This window comes from Physeter macrocephalus, chromosome 5, assembly GCF_002837175.3.
Source record: "Physeter macrocephalus isolate SW-GA chromosome 5, ASM283717v5, whole genome shotgun sequence".
Lineage (NCBI taxonomy): Eukaryota > Metazoa > Chordata > Mammalia > Artiodactyla > Physeteridae > Physeter > Physeter macrocephalus.
Window position 1 is genome coordinate 12,401,601 of NC_041218.1, and position 14,769 is coordinate 12,416,369.

The window sequence follows — 14,769 nt, forward strand, 5'->3', positions numbered from 1 at the left end:
GCCCTGTACTTGGGGCCCTGTAGGATTATCCATCGAATGACTATATCTGTCTCTTTTCTTCCTCGTTCAAATCCCTCTTTGGTGCGTGACTATCTAACTTTTCAGACTTAGAAGCAATTACAGTAGCATTGAAAGAAGCCTGGATTTTGAGGCAGCTGCTTCCTACTAGCAGCATGATCCTGAGAACGAAACTCACTTTTTCCAATGATCATTTTCCTGTTTTTGCAGGGTGTATGTGCTTATCTGTTTGTGACAGCACATATTAATTAGAATTAGACATTCTTCCCCAGAAGAGATCCTTTTCCCGTTACATCTGACATAATCTTTTCTCTCTACTCTACCCAGCTCACCTTTTGTTTTGATTTTACGTGCAACCTGCTTTGTGGAGCCCCATGCCTCTGGCTATTATCCTATCTGGTGTTCACACTGACTGCTACACCAGGGCGCTCCGGGTATGTGATAGCTCGCCGAGGATGGCGGGAATCCCATGAAAGGAACTGTTCATGGGTTGAACCCTTTCTTATTTCCAGTGCCCAGCAAACCTCTCTACCCGCTTTTGAATCCTAGCTCCAGCCACGCTTTATATTCATAAAAGCAGCAAAAGCTTGGAAACGAACAAATCCCAAAGTCCGAGGGCCAGTTCCTCATAGGGTTCATATTATAAAGTCCCAGGCCCGTTGACACGCCTGACAGAAGGGAGAGAGTTTCTGGAATTGTTGGAAGGCAGTCCCTCATGTGAAGACATGACGGGATGGGAAAAAAACACGTCTACCTTTCAAGCACCCTCCTTGTTGCCAGAATGTACTGTGCCCTCTGTTTGGCTCTGTTCTGGGAATGAGTTTGTGGGGCAGAAGTATGGCATACCCAGATGTCTCCACTTTATCCAAGTTTGGGAAGTGTTTCTAATGGGAAAATTGAGACACAGGTTTGGAAAAAGGCAAACTCTGTGACACAGTGAGGATAAACAACAAGAATGAAAAGGATGGCTACAAGAGGGTAAATCCTTTACAAAGGATTTTCACATGATTTAGTCCCTTACAGTTTCAGGACCCCCAAGAGACTACCATTGTCATCTCTGTTTTATACATCTCAGAGGGCCTGAGACAGTTTAGGTCACTTTGCAAATTGCATGAGCCCCTCCCTCCCCAGAACCCGGGCATTTTGAATCCCAGTGATTTGTCCTTTCCGATTTCCATGACACTCCCTGGCACGTGCTCTCATCAGCAGGACAAAGCCTGCTCCAGCCAACCAATCTGGTAGAACCTCCGTGGCCAGCTGCTCTGGCCGCGTCCATAACTCCAGCCCAGGCCCATCTCACCCTTGCCCTGCTTCTCCCACCTGCCTGCTTCCTCCAGAGGGTGGTCATGGTGTGTTAGGGTTTCACGATGGGCCTCTGACTCGCTGATCTCAGCACAGATCCTGAGGTCTGAGATCAGGACTGATCAGGGACATAGTCACACACATTTAATTCACTAGAGTGAAATTTATATCCAGCTTTGTAACTTAAACTGGAAGGTACATCTGATAATGAGAATAGATAGTCATTTCTCTTCTCACCTGGAATCACTCCTTGGTGATGAAGGAAGCTGAGCAGTGCCCTCAGGGAGACAGTGGAGAGGAGCGTGGGTGATGTATATGACACCCAGCTTTGTTGGCTGTGGGGACATGACCACTCAGCAAGTGGACACAGCTGTATAGGTAGGCTCTTCCTCAGAGCACCTTTGTCCAGGAAGGACAGAAATTTCCTATAGGCAGCATCACAACTTTCTCTAGGTTGTTCCAGAGTAAGCCTCTCTCTTCACCAAGCGCACCCTTTCACATGTACTTAAGTTTTCCCGACAATGAAGAGTAGTACCAGCCACAGGCTGGGTCCCTTGACCCTCCTGCCTGAGGGGACTGCACTTTCTTGAATACCTCTTGTTTCCACCCTGGCTGGAGTCACATGGGACTTCAGAGATGGACGGAAGAGATATCTAGACACGCACAAGGCAGACTCAACCCAGAGCAGGCCATTTTTATTGGTAGAATCGGTTCAGGCCCGCCAGGGTCCCCCTTGGGCTAGGGAGATTTTGGTCATGAGTGTTTGGGGTGCATGCGCACGGGGTAGATACTGGGATGCGTAGAGAGATGAGAGCAGCTCTTCTGAAGCACTGGGTAGGAATGGGAAAAGCAGAATTCACATCAGCGCAATAACAGGCTGGAAGCTCCTGGCTCCACCCCTAAGCTGGCTTCAGGAATCCTTCCTCTTGACCTGAAGAAGAGAAAGTCTGGGGGTTACCAGGAGCCAGGAGTGCTGGGGACGGAGGGGAAGTGGGGTTTCCCACTGACAAGACAAATAGCAGGGTTCCCCCAACATCCATCCACTGGGTTTTCAGGTGACCCCAGTTTCTACGTCGCAGCATGGTGCTTGCACTGTGATCCCAGAGGTATACGTGTCTTCTGAGGCATGTGGGTGACTCCCCACCTTCCTCTCTGCCCATTCTGGGCCTGGGAGGGTCTCTGTGTTCCTGGGGGTGAGTTGCTGTGTTTCAAGTGTCACCTCCAACGTGCCGGCCCCATCCTGCCCTCCTGCTTACCATGGCCATGAGCACCAGGGCGCTGACCAGCACAGCATAGAGGGTGGCCTTCCCCAGCAGGATCTCATAGAGGATGGTGGCAGACAGGACCCCTTGCTGATAGGACGCTGTTGGCAGGAAGGGAGAGCAGGTAGGTACCTGGGAGCAGGGATCTCTGGTCTCCTTGCCCACGCACCACCCCCCCTTCCATGCCCCACCAGGGTCCATGGGTTTTGCATTCTCTGGTTCCAGAGCAAAGACCATGGGAGATGGAGACAAAGGGGCAGGGGGCCACTTACCCGAGGTGAGGCCACAGTCTGAAAGAAAAAAGGGGGAGGGAAATGGATGAGAGAGTCCATCTTCAAAAGCAGATTCAAAACTAAGCCAGCCTTCCTCAGTCCAATAGCTGGCAAGGTGCTAACTCTTGCCAACAACCATGTGAGCTTGGAAGTGGATCCTTCCCCAGTTGAGCCTTCAGATAAGACTCCAGCTTTGGCTGACACCTGATTGCAGCCTCTTGAGGAAGATGAGCCAGCTAAGCTATGCCCCAATTCCTGACCCATCAAAACTATACAATGACAAATGTGTGGTATTTTGAGCTCAATAACAAATGTGTGGTATTTTGAGCTGCTTTAAAAAAAACCAAGAAAAACAAAAAACTAAGCCAGACTTGTAGTCAGCACAGACTCCCAGGCTCAGGGCAGCCTCTGGTCAGAGTCCTAGCATCCCCTTCCTTCTGTTTTGGCGATGTGGCCACAGCATCCTTGACGGTCACAGAACATGGCAGCACCGAAGGGGATGAGGACCCACTGCTCAGACCCCGAGCTGTGCAGGCGGGTAGGGAGGGGGACCCTTCAGCACAGCTGAGTTGGGCTGACGATCTGGGATCCGGGGGAGGAATTAGCCCGAGGTGCCCTGTCCCCCCTCACGGTGGGCTTCCCACACCCTCCCCTTTATTCTGCATCTAGTCTCTCTGCTCTCCTCCCTGGACCTCCCCCTCTGTCTGCTCTGCCTCCCTCCTTGCTGAACCCTGCCGGAGCGGCTCACCTGCTCGGCCCCAGACCTCGGCACTGATGTTCTGGGTGACGGGCTTGGGCCCGTCCTGCTTCCACTCGTCCTCGTCCGAGACCCCGTGGAACCAGGCTTGGCAGCGGAAGAGGTTGCGAGGGTTGTACCAGAAGGTGGCGGAGACCCTCAGCCGGCTGCTCAGACAGTAGCTGGAGTCATTGCGGCTGGGGTCCTCCTTGTGGGGCTGAGGGTCCGTGCTGACCCCTGTCTTGACCTGCTTCCCGTTCACCCACCAGCTCAGCTCCACGTGATCGGGGTAGAAGCCCGTGGCCAGGCACACGAGCGTGGCCTTCTGGGTCCGGGAGATCTCTGCTGCTGCCGGTTCGAACACAGCCACCTTGGGCGGGGTCACCTTGCTCAGGTCCTCTGGAAGGGAGATGGGTTGGAAGCGGGGCGCCCGGAGGGCCGGCTGGGCATGGTAGGCCTGCGCCTGTGCGTGTGCGTTGGGAGCCCAGGGAAGGGGGCCACGGGGTCATCGTAAAAGGAAATAACGTGGTAGTAGGTCCTGGTTGTTTGTTTGGGGGTCACCACCCGCCCCTCTGTGATTGTCCTCCCTCGGCCTGCCTGGCCTTTGTACTGACCCGACGACAGGCCACCTTGCGGATTACTCCTCTGTCCCTAGGTCTTTACTGGCCGACCAGGTAATCTCCTACCTTCTCTCTGCTGTGCCGGCTCCATCAGGCTGTCTGCCCCCAGCCTGGTTATTCGCTCTCGCCTCAAAGCCCCTGTCCCTGGGGTTCAACCAGCCCCCCAAGGGCACTATGGAATCTCCTCCTCTGACCTCCTCCCCCAGCAAACTCTCAGCCCCTATTGGAAAAAGCAAAGATGCCTCTTGAGCCACGTGCGATGCTCCCCACGATGCTGATGTGACGGCCGAACGATCAGCAGCCAGACCTTCCTCACACCCTGAAGCACTGACTACACGGCTCCATGACGAGGGCCAGCCCAGTTCTCCCTCCACGCTTGCGAGTCCCTGTGGGCTGTGGGTCGGCTTGCCCACGTGGGTGTACGAGTGTGTCCTGGCGAGCTTCTGTTGTGTGTGCTTGGATGTGGGCTGAACCAGCCTCAGGCAGGATTCTGAAGTTTATGGGTCCTGTTCCCAGCCCTCCTCGCCATTAGCCACGTGCCAAAGCTGGCCCTCCTTTGGCACTGGGCGCCCCTCCCTTGCCAGTGGCCGCCTAGCGGAAGGGTAGGGAGGGGACCACTGGACCACAAGAGGTTTCCTGCATACCCTCCAGGGAGCTACTCCTGTAAGTCTCACAGCAGATTTAGCACTAGGTATTATTGATGTCATTGTGTAGAAGAGGGAAGGTTCCCACAGATTCACTTGACCAAGGTCACCCGATCATTAAAGGGCCAGGGCTTGGCACCTAGATTTACCTGGCTGTCAGGTCTCCTGCTTTTCTCCACCCTGGCTGATCACAGGAACCCAGCTGCCCCTCCGGGAACAAACACTTCAGCTGAGCCTCATTGGCTCCATCTTAATGAGCCTAACTACAAACACGCTTGCTGTTGTCAACTAAGCCAGTAAATATACCACTTTTGAGGGGTTCTTCCCCCTGAAGCCTCAACGCTCCCATCACCAGGTGACCTTGAAGGTCCCTTTCCAGCACAAAGAGCCTAAGATCCTTCTGGGAAAATTCCTCACCTCACAAGCAAAATCCCTGCATTTTAATGCATGTCCTGCACCGCCTGGCTGTTTAACTTTGAACACATGCTGTGAGGAGGGAGATTTGGGGCCGGGGGATGAGGGGGGTTCATTTGGTGAGTAAATCCACCAGTGGCCCAGGTTCCCATCTAGCCCATGTGTGCTGTACACACAGCCTGGCCCTCGGGGGCTGGGGCTTAGGAAGAGAGGAAGAAGTTTCAAACCTAATTTCAAATCCAAACCTCTAAACAGTAAATCAACAAACCCCGCTTATTTTGATTCTCTGCCTCACTGCCTCGTGCTTCTCTCTCTCACCTCTCTGTTCCACAGTCTGTCTGTCATCCTTTTTCTCCTCTGCTCAGTGGAAGCCGCCATCTGCACCTCCCAGGAGCCGGCTCTGCAGGGGCCACATCCTGTGCTCATTCCTGCTTGTTGCTGTCCCTCCGGCTCACCCTCCCCTTTGCATCAGCTACACCCCTCCTGCCCTTCCCCCAGCCCAGACTGCCCTCCTCGGTGGTCTTTTTCTCCAATCAAGCAGCTCTCAGAGTCCTAATAAATCCTCTTTCTCCAATGCTCACCCTGCCCCTAAATATCTCAGAAACAAAGAGAACAAAGCCCCCCCTCCCCCCCCCGCCCTTGCCCTCTCTCCAAATTCCCGTCCCGGGAGTATCCCTACCTAATCCCCTCCCCACCCAATATTCCCCACCTCCCTTGCAGAGTTGACCCCCACATGGACAACCGGCCACGCGGCCCCGCTCCAGCCCACACCACCCATCTCTGGGCCCCCCCGCCCAGGAGCCGGGCTGGAAGGAGGGGAGACATCCAAATCTTACCTATGACCTTGAGCCTGGTGCCTGGGCCGAAAAAGCGCTCATTGGAGCACAGAGTCCCAGTCCAGCACGCAAACCCCTCAGCGCCCAGCCACTCGCCCTCCGGGTCCCAGCGCCCGGCTCCAGCGCAGGGAGGGGACCAGGTGCCCGGGTCCGACCTTCCAACCCGCCCCGCCGCCGCTGCCGGGCCCGCGGACGCCCACCCAGCACGGTCAGCCGGCTGCCGGCCCCGAAGGGCAGGGCGGCGCCTGTAGAGCACAGCCCCGGGCCCCCCACCCGAAGCGAGGCGCGCCGCCCGCGCTCACCTAGCACCAGGAGCCGCGTGCCCGGCCCGAAGTACTGAGTGGCAGCGCTCACAGCTTCAGGGCTCAGCACAAAAAGGGGTCCCGCGGCCCTGCTGGCGTCCTCAACGCCCCGCTCCCCTCCTGACGCCCCAGGGCACCCCGCTCACCTAGCACAGCCAGCCGGGTGCCCCCGCCGAAAAACAGAGGATCATTGCTCACAGCCCTGAGGCCCAGGACAAAAACCGGCGCCGCCCTCCCCTGATGTCCCGGACTCAGCCCAGGTCCCCACCGACCCCGAGCACAGCCCCAGATGGAGATGGGCAGCTGCCCAGCTCTCTCCGGCCCGCCCGAGCGAGCGCTCAGGGACCCCAGCTGCCCTCCTTACCCAGCACAGTCAGCTTGGAACCATTGCCAAAATACAGCCTCCCGGTGTTCACACAGCCCCGGGGACTCGGGCACAAACTTAGCCTTCCCTGAGAGCAGCCCGGGAGGGTCCAGCGCCCACGCCCCCGAAGCCAGGATTCAGGCGGTCTTCCAGGCTGGGCAGCCCATCCCCCCTCCCACCCGGAGCAACCTCCTTACCCAGCACCGCGAGCCGGGTCCCTGGCCCGGAGTGCAGCTCGCTGTAGGAGCACAGCGGGAAGGGGCCACCAAGAATTCCTCCCTCTTCGCCCTCCTCCCCTGCCACAGACTGGGGCCACCCTCCTTCCCCCTGGCTTCTCCCTGGACACAGAAATCTGGGCGCTGCATGAGGTCACCCCAATTTGCAGACAATCGGCTTGGCTCGGGGACTTACAGTGGTTGTGAAATTAGAAGGGGTATTTGTGATGGAGATTTTGCTGGATTGGGAAGTGTTCCAGGCTACACCCTGCCTCTTACTACTTCTGTGACCTGCGACCTCCCTGGCCTTCGTTTCTGCCACTGAAAAATGGGGTAATGTCTTCCCCACAGCGTTGTTGTGAGTGCTTAACAAATTACACACCTGCGCGTGCTCTGTGAAAGGGCAAGTTGTGTGAAAAGTTTTATGATTATCCCGCTTCAACGTTTTGATGCTTCATGTTCCTGGAAGCTGAGTGTCGAGCAGGGAGACGCAGGGGTGATTTCTTTGGCCCTCACCATCTCCATTCTCTGCTGTTAGTCTCCCTCATCTTTGCCCCTTCTTTCTCCCCCCAGTGGTCACTCACTACTGACTGCCTCCCACAAGTCCCTAAGGTGGCATTATATCCTGATTTTCTTGGCTGTGTTTGAAAAGCCCTGTACTTGGGGCCCTGTAGGATTATCCATCGAATGACTATATCTGTCTCTTTTCTTCCTCGTTCAAATCCCTCTTTGGTGCGTGACTATCTAACTTTTCAGACTTAGAAGCAATTACAGTAGCATTGAAAGAAGCCTGGATTTTGAGGCAGCTGCTTCCTACTAGCAGCATGATCCTGAGAACGAAACTCACTTTTTCCAATGATCATTTTCCTGTTTTTGCAGGGTGTATGTGCTTATCTGTTTGTGACAGCACATATTAATTAGAATTAGACATTCTTCCCCAGAAGAGATCCTTTTCCCGTTACATCTGACATAATCTTTTCTCTCTACTCTACCCAGCTCACCTTTTGTTTTGATTTTACGTGCAACCTGCTTTGTGGAGCCCCATGCCTCTGGCTATTATCCTATCTGGTGTTCACACTGACTGCTACACCAGGGCGCTCCGGGTATGTGATAGCTCGCCGAGGATGGCGGGAATCCCATGAAAGGAACTGTTCATGGGTTGAACCCTTTCTTATTTCCAGTGCCCAGCAAACCTCTCTACCCGCTTTTGAATCCTAGCTCCAGCCACGCTTTATATTCATAAAAGCAGCAAAAGCTTGGAAACGAACAAATCCCAAAGTCCGAGGGCCAGTTCCTCATAGGGTTCATATTATAAAGTCCCAGGCCCTTTGACACGCCTGACAGAAGGGAGAGAGTTTCTGGAATTGTTGGAGGGCAGTCCCTCATGTGAAGACATGACGGGATGGGAAAAAAACACGTCTACCTTTCAAGCACCCTCCTTGTTGCCAGAATGTACTGTGCCCTCTGTTTGGCTCTGTTCTGGGAATGAGTTTGTGGGGCAGAAGTATGGCATACCCAGATGTCTCCACTTTATCCAAGTTTGGGAAGTGTTTCTAATGGGAAAATTGAGACACAGGTTTGGAAAAAGGCAAACTCTGTGACACAGTGAGGATAAACAACAAGAATGAAAAGGATGGCTACAAGAGGGTAAATCCTTTACAAAGGATTTTCACATGATTTAGTCCCTTACAGTTTCAGGACCCCCAAGAGACTACCATTGTCATCTCTGTTTTATACATCTCAGAGGGCCTGAGACAGTTTAGGTCACTTTGCAAATTGCATGAGCCCCTCCCTCCCCAGAACCCGGGCATTTTGAATCCCAGTGATTTGTCCTTTCCGATTTCCATGACACTCCCTGGCACGTGCTCTCATCAGCAGGACAAAGCCTGCTCCAGCCAACCAATCTGGTAGAACCTCCGTGGCCAGCTGCTCTGGCCGCGTCCATAACTCCAGCCCAGGCCCATCTCACCCTTGCCCTGCTTCTCCCACCTGCCTGCTTCCTCCAGAGGGTGGTCATGGTGTGTTAGGGTTTCACGATGGGCCTCTGACTCGCTGATCTCAGCACAGATCCTGAGGTCTGAGAGCATGGGGCCTCAACCGACTTCTCCTCTTTCTGCCTTGGCTGTTGCTAAGATGGTGTAAGTTTCCAGTTGTAACAGCTTATTCAGACCTACCTCCTCTGACCCCCAGCAAGCGCAGCGTTCCCCAGGGCCACCCCTGCAAACTCGCATGATGCCGTGACACGGACCTCGGCCTTCAGGGCCCAGGAGTCCCCCTCAAGCCCCCTCAGTCTCACCAAGCTGCTCCCCTATGGCCTCCTGAGTCCTTAAACCACCTCAGGAAGACACACATGGATCTTGGAGACAGAGAAGGAGGACAAGGAAGGCGAGGACAGGGCTCTGAGCTGGAGGGAGGTGTTGGGGGTGGATTTGAACGCTATTCACCAAAACGGGTTCAACAGTGCAGGATCAGAGTCAGAAGGAGGGGGGGAAATGGAGACGATCAGGTAAGAAAGGGGAAGTAAAGCAGCACACCCGCTAAAACAGGAGAGAGGAGGGGAGTCTTGGAGAACAATGCGAGAAACACAAAGCCGGGAGACGAAGAAGCACAGAAGCACAGCTCCTCTGAGCCCTCGGCCGAAGAGCCGTATCAAACACAGCGGAGCAAAAGCTGGAGATGCTCTGGAAGGAAAGGGCAGTTCTGACCCCCTCCTTACACCCCCCTCCCTGTCTGATACCTGTCACGGTGAGCCTGGTGCCGATCCCAAAGCGGAGGGGCGAATTATAGGAACACAGCTGCAGGAGGCTGTAGGAAAACCCCCCCAGGGGTCTCCAGCCAGAGCGCTAGTCTTAGCTCCTTGAGAGCAGAGATGGCCACCTTTCCCTGCCTGGATTCACGGCTCAGGACCAAAGGGATCCCACGAGGAGAAAGGCCTAAGCACACTCTGAGGAAAGAGGGGAAAGAGGAGGAGGCTTAGGAGGGGTTGATCCATGCACAGAAGAAGGAGGGATGGACCACCGACAGAAGAGTAGGGAAGCAGTTTGTGGGCTAAACAGAGGAATTAACCAAGCCTCATCTAAAGTGGTGGCAGACCCAGCCCCCTGGAAGCCCCACAGGGACCAGAGTTTACTCAACCCTCTCCCACCGGGGCTGGACGGAGAGATAGACACTCCGGGTCCAAGGGACAATGGCCCCGTCTCCCGGCTCCTGCGCCTTACCCAGGACGGAGAGTCGAGTCCCACCTCCAAAGTGCTGCGCCCGGTTGCTCTACAGTATAACACGGGCGTGGCAAACCCCAGAGCGGCCGGTATGGGGCCCTTCTTTCCAGAAACGAGCTTCTCCCCGGAACTTCTGGGGGTCCTAGCGCCTTCTCCACTCACCCACACTCTCTGCCTTTTCTCTGCTGCGTTCTCAGTCCCTGCCTTCTCTAAAGGGAACTTCTAGAACTCCAGCCTTGCAATACATCGTCCCCAGGGAAGACCTTTACTTACCCAGCCCAGAAAGCTTCGTTCCGCTGCCGATATACAGGCTTTCATTAGCCACACAACACGAAAAGCCTGGTAGGGAAACTGCCTGCGCCACCCCTTCCTTCCCCACCCCTCCGCCGGTCCACCTGCAGCTCTCCTGTCCCCTTCCTTGGCGGAATTTTAACTCCCGGAGGTGGAGCGGGTGACAACTGTACAACCCGAAACGCTGCGGTCAGAGGACCGGTTTGGCCCCCTGTGAGACCTCTCACCCCCCTCTCCTGTGTCCATCTCCTTTCTACGCGAGGGAGAGAAACGGCAGGACTGACAGATCCGAGGCCAGACGCTCTCCCATCTACCGTGGCCGTGATGGGCACCCTCCAAGGAGACGGAAGATGGACAAGGAGACCCCTTTCCAGCTGAGACTACTTGCCTCTCGGTAGGGAGACCCAGCCTTGGCACAGAGAGCCTATGAAATTATTGGAGATGGAGGGTGTCCATCTCATCAAGATAAGAATCCATCAGGACGAGAATTCAGATTTTTCTGATAAAAACACGCTTTAACCTAGGCACCCATATCGGAGGCTCCATCTGGACCCTGCCTCTCCCTACAGGTTCCCAGCCCTCCAGCCCTGACTGGCTTACCTATGACAGTGAGCCGGCTCCCTTCCCCGAAATAGTAGGTGTCTCCAAAGCACAGCCTCCCAGATTCACTTCAAAACCTCTCCTTGTCTGCTGGGATTCTGGGAGAGGTTAGGGTGTTCATGGCTCCCTTCCCTCCCAGAGCCACCAGCCCCCTTCAAACACTCTGCATACCGTTCCAGAACTTTCCAGGGCCCCAGGACCCAGGAGCTGGATCATCCCTTCCCTCCCACAATCCCCGAGAGAGAGAGAGAGAGAGAGAGAGAGAGAGTCCTCCCTCATGGTACCCACCTGGAGACCCACGCCTTACCTACAACAGTCAGCTTGGTCCCTGGGCCGAAGGTATAGTCATAGCACATCAGAATACAGCCGCCTTACAATGCACACTTGGGACCCGCCTTCCCCTACGAGGGGCCAGGAAAAGCCTCCACTATGTCTTACCTACAACCGTGAGCCTGGTGCCTTCTCCGAAGAAGACTTCAGTGTTTGCACAGTGACGCGGAGGAAGGAGGAAAGCAAACGCGAGGTGTGCAGAGAGGAGGGGGTTTTGGTTGGTGCCTGGTGGACTCTGGGACTAGGAATCCCCTCCTGTGCTTTACAGATATTGTACAGAAGAATGTTTTCGACGTTTGGCTCTTGGGGCCACGGAGCATCTCTCCATCCTGAGAGCCCTGTGCCCTGTTTTTTGATTCTTCCCGAGGGTCCATCAGAAGGACGTGGGCCTGGCGAGGAGGGCAGGGTCCCAGAGACCCGTGACCGTCCCTGGAGGGCTGGGATAGTGCTGGCTTCTTCCTTCATAGAACGGTCACCTCCCATGTACCTTCCCATTGACCTTGTCCTTGGGTGGGGGGAGGGGGAGGGGTGGGATAAAGGGCTCTCTCTGAGGCCTTCACCCATGAGGCCAGAGAGCCATCTTCTTATGTCTGGCCTTTCTGCCTGCAAGCTTCAGCTCTGATCCAGGCCTGTCCTTCTCCATGGCCTGGGCTTCACAGGTGGACGGGGGGAAAGTGGAGACATTCTGACCCAAACCACCCGTGGGCCTGTGACCCGGGAGAAGAATGGAAGGACGGTGGGAATTGAGACAGGCAGAAAGGTTTTTGTAAAGGATTCCCGTAGGGTTGAACCACCGTGGCTCCCGTCCTCACAATGTTACAGCTTTATACAAAAACGGCTCCTCGCATGCGTCCGCCCCTCCAAGTTGGAGTCTGGGAGAAACCACCAGAGCAGCTGCCCCTGTGAGGGCACTGGAGGGCGAGGCGGTGACATCACCACCCCAGGTGCAAGTGGTGGGGAGGACGGACCAGGCCAGGGGGCTCCCTCCTCAGTCTCACGTCCTTTCTTCAGGACCTTCTTAGCCCCTCAGAGCCGTGTGTTTTTGCATCAGGGGCTGCTCTCCCCGGTATCCGCCCCTCTGCAAGCCGGCGTCATAGTAGCAGCCCCTTTCTATCTCGGGACTGCCCCGATGCTGGCCACCCAGAGGTCACACCTTTCAGTACTCACTACCCAGACTCTGCCCCGTTGGCCCAATTCTGAACCTCCAGGGTGGTCTGAAGGAGAATTGGCCACAAGCTACATAGAGGTAGGGTTTTCCCAGGGGTAGATAAAGTGATAGCTGAGAGCTGTATTTCTAACCAGTGTGAGGTGAGGGGGGACCACGTGTGTCGTCAGCTGCTGCACTTCTCACTGTGGACTTTAGACATTAGAGTTCAGTGGAGGGCACTGGGGGAACCAGATGTGGAGAACTGAATGAATACAGCCTCAGGAACTTTCAAATACAATCACACGGCCAAGTGATCACGGTCAAGGTCTTCTCCCTCTTTTCCCTGAAGGGCAGAAACATTTTAAGTTTTTGGTATTTTATTCTCCCTGCACAAGATGACCTTGAAATTGAACCTCCAGCTGAGTGGTCTGCATCTCATTTCACTAGATGGCGCTTCCTTTCGTTGCCTTTTAAACTATGACAACATCTAGAAGAAAAAAAGACACTCGACCACATAATGATAACACACTTACAGGGGGAAATAGACGCAGAATCATAAGATAAATGACAGTATGGGAAAAGCATCAGTGATTCTCCTCATGAGGGCTGATCTCCCCATGATGCTGAACTCCTAGAAATCAATTAGAAAATAATCCAGAGCCCAATAAAAATGGCAAAGAACAGAGGTTCAGAAAAAAAAGATCCAAATGGTGCTTAACCATAGGAAAAAGAAATCTTGCAATGATAAATACAAAGTAAAACTGCATTGAAATGTCACTTTTCACCAATATGATTGACAAATTGTATTATGGAAGACCATTCTGTTGGCTAGTTTCTGGTGAAATATGCACTTTTACACATTGATTGCTGGCGGGTGCGAAATAATACAACTCTTAATGGGAGCAATTTGGAAATATCTATAAAAATTACAAATATGCTTACCTTTTCACCTAGAAATCCCACCTTTGAGAGTTTATCCTGTAATTACTCTTGCATACAAATTAAAAAAATGTGTAAAGTATTTGTATTATTTGGAATAGCCAAAAGATTGGGAAAAACTCAAGTGCCCATTAGTAAGGGATTGGGTAAATAAATCGTGAAACATTCACACAGAATATTATTCAATGCTAAAAAAGAATGAAAATGTTTCATACTGCTATGGAAAGCTTTCTAAGATATAATGTTAACTGGCTAAAAACAAGCTGTAGAATAAGGTTCCTGTATGCTACCTTTGTCTAAAAAAATAAGAATAATACTTATTATTAAAATAAGAATTATACTTCTGTTTGTTTGATGCCGCGTGAAGAAACAATGCAAGGATACAAAAACGATGGATAAAATGATTACCTGTTAAGAATGAGTGATTCACTTTGTTATAAAGTAGAAACTAACACACCATTGTAAAGCAATTATACTCCAATGGAACTGAATGAATACAGCCTCAGGAACTTTCAAATACAATCACACGGCCAAGTGATCACGGTCAAGGTCTTCTCCCTCTTTTCCCTGAAGGGCAGAAACATTTTAAGTTTTTGGTATTTTATTCTCCCTGCACAAGATGACCTTGAAATTGAACCTCCAGCTGAGTGGTCTGCATCTCATTTCACTAGATGGCGCTTCCTTTCGTTGCCTTTTAAACTATGACAACATCTAGAAGAAAAAAAGACACTCGACCACATAATGATAACACACTTACAGGGGGGAAATAGACGCAGAATCATAAGATAAATGACAGTATGGGAAAAGCATCAGTGATTCTCCTCATGAGGGCTGATCTCCCCATGATGCTGAACTCCTAGAAATCAATTAGAAAATAATCCAGAGCCCAATAAAAATGGCAAAGAACAGAGGTTCAGAAAAAAAAGATCCAAATGGTGCTTAACCATAGGAAAAAGAAATCTTGCAATGATAAATACAAAGTAAAACTGCATTGAAATGTCACTTTTCACCAATATGATTGACAAATTGTATTATGGAAGACCATTCTGTTGGCTAGTTTCTGGTGAAATATGCACTTTTACACATTGATTGCTGGCGGGTGCGAAATAATACAACTCTTAATGGGAGCAATTTGGAAATATCTATAAAAATTACAAATATGCTTACCTTTTCACCTAGAAATCCCACCTTTGAGAGTTTATCCTGTAATTACTCTTGCATACAAATTAAAAAAAATGTGTAAAGTATTTGTATTATTT

The 14,769-nt window shown here is 52.7% G+C and overlaps 1 gene segment (V, D, J or C); it reads right to left on the minus strand.

Moving 5' to 3' along the window:
• Nucleotides 1-2,000: 2,000 nt before the first annotated feature.
• Nucleotides 2,001-14,769, minus strand: part of LOC102973322 (T cell receptor beta constant 1-like) — a 166,661-nt gene continuing 153,892 nt past the window's right edge. Inside the window, 5 exon segments of the C gene segment in view lie at nt 2,001-2,251; nt 2,577-2,683; nt 2,855-2,872; nt 3,603-3,989; nt 6,407-6,440. Of these exon segments, the coding sequence occupies nt 2,231-2,251; nt 2,577-2,683; nt 2,855-2,872; nt 3,603-3,989; nt 6,407-6,440 (567 nt within the window).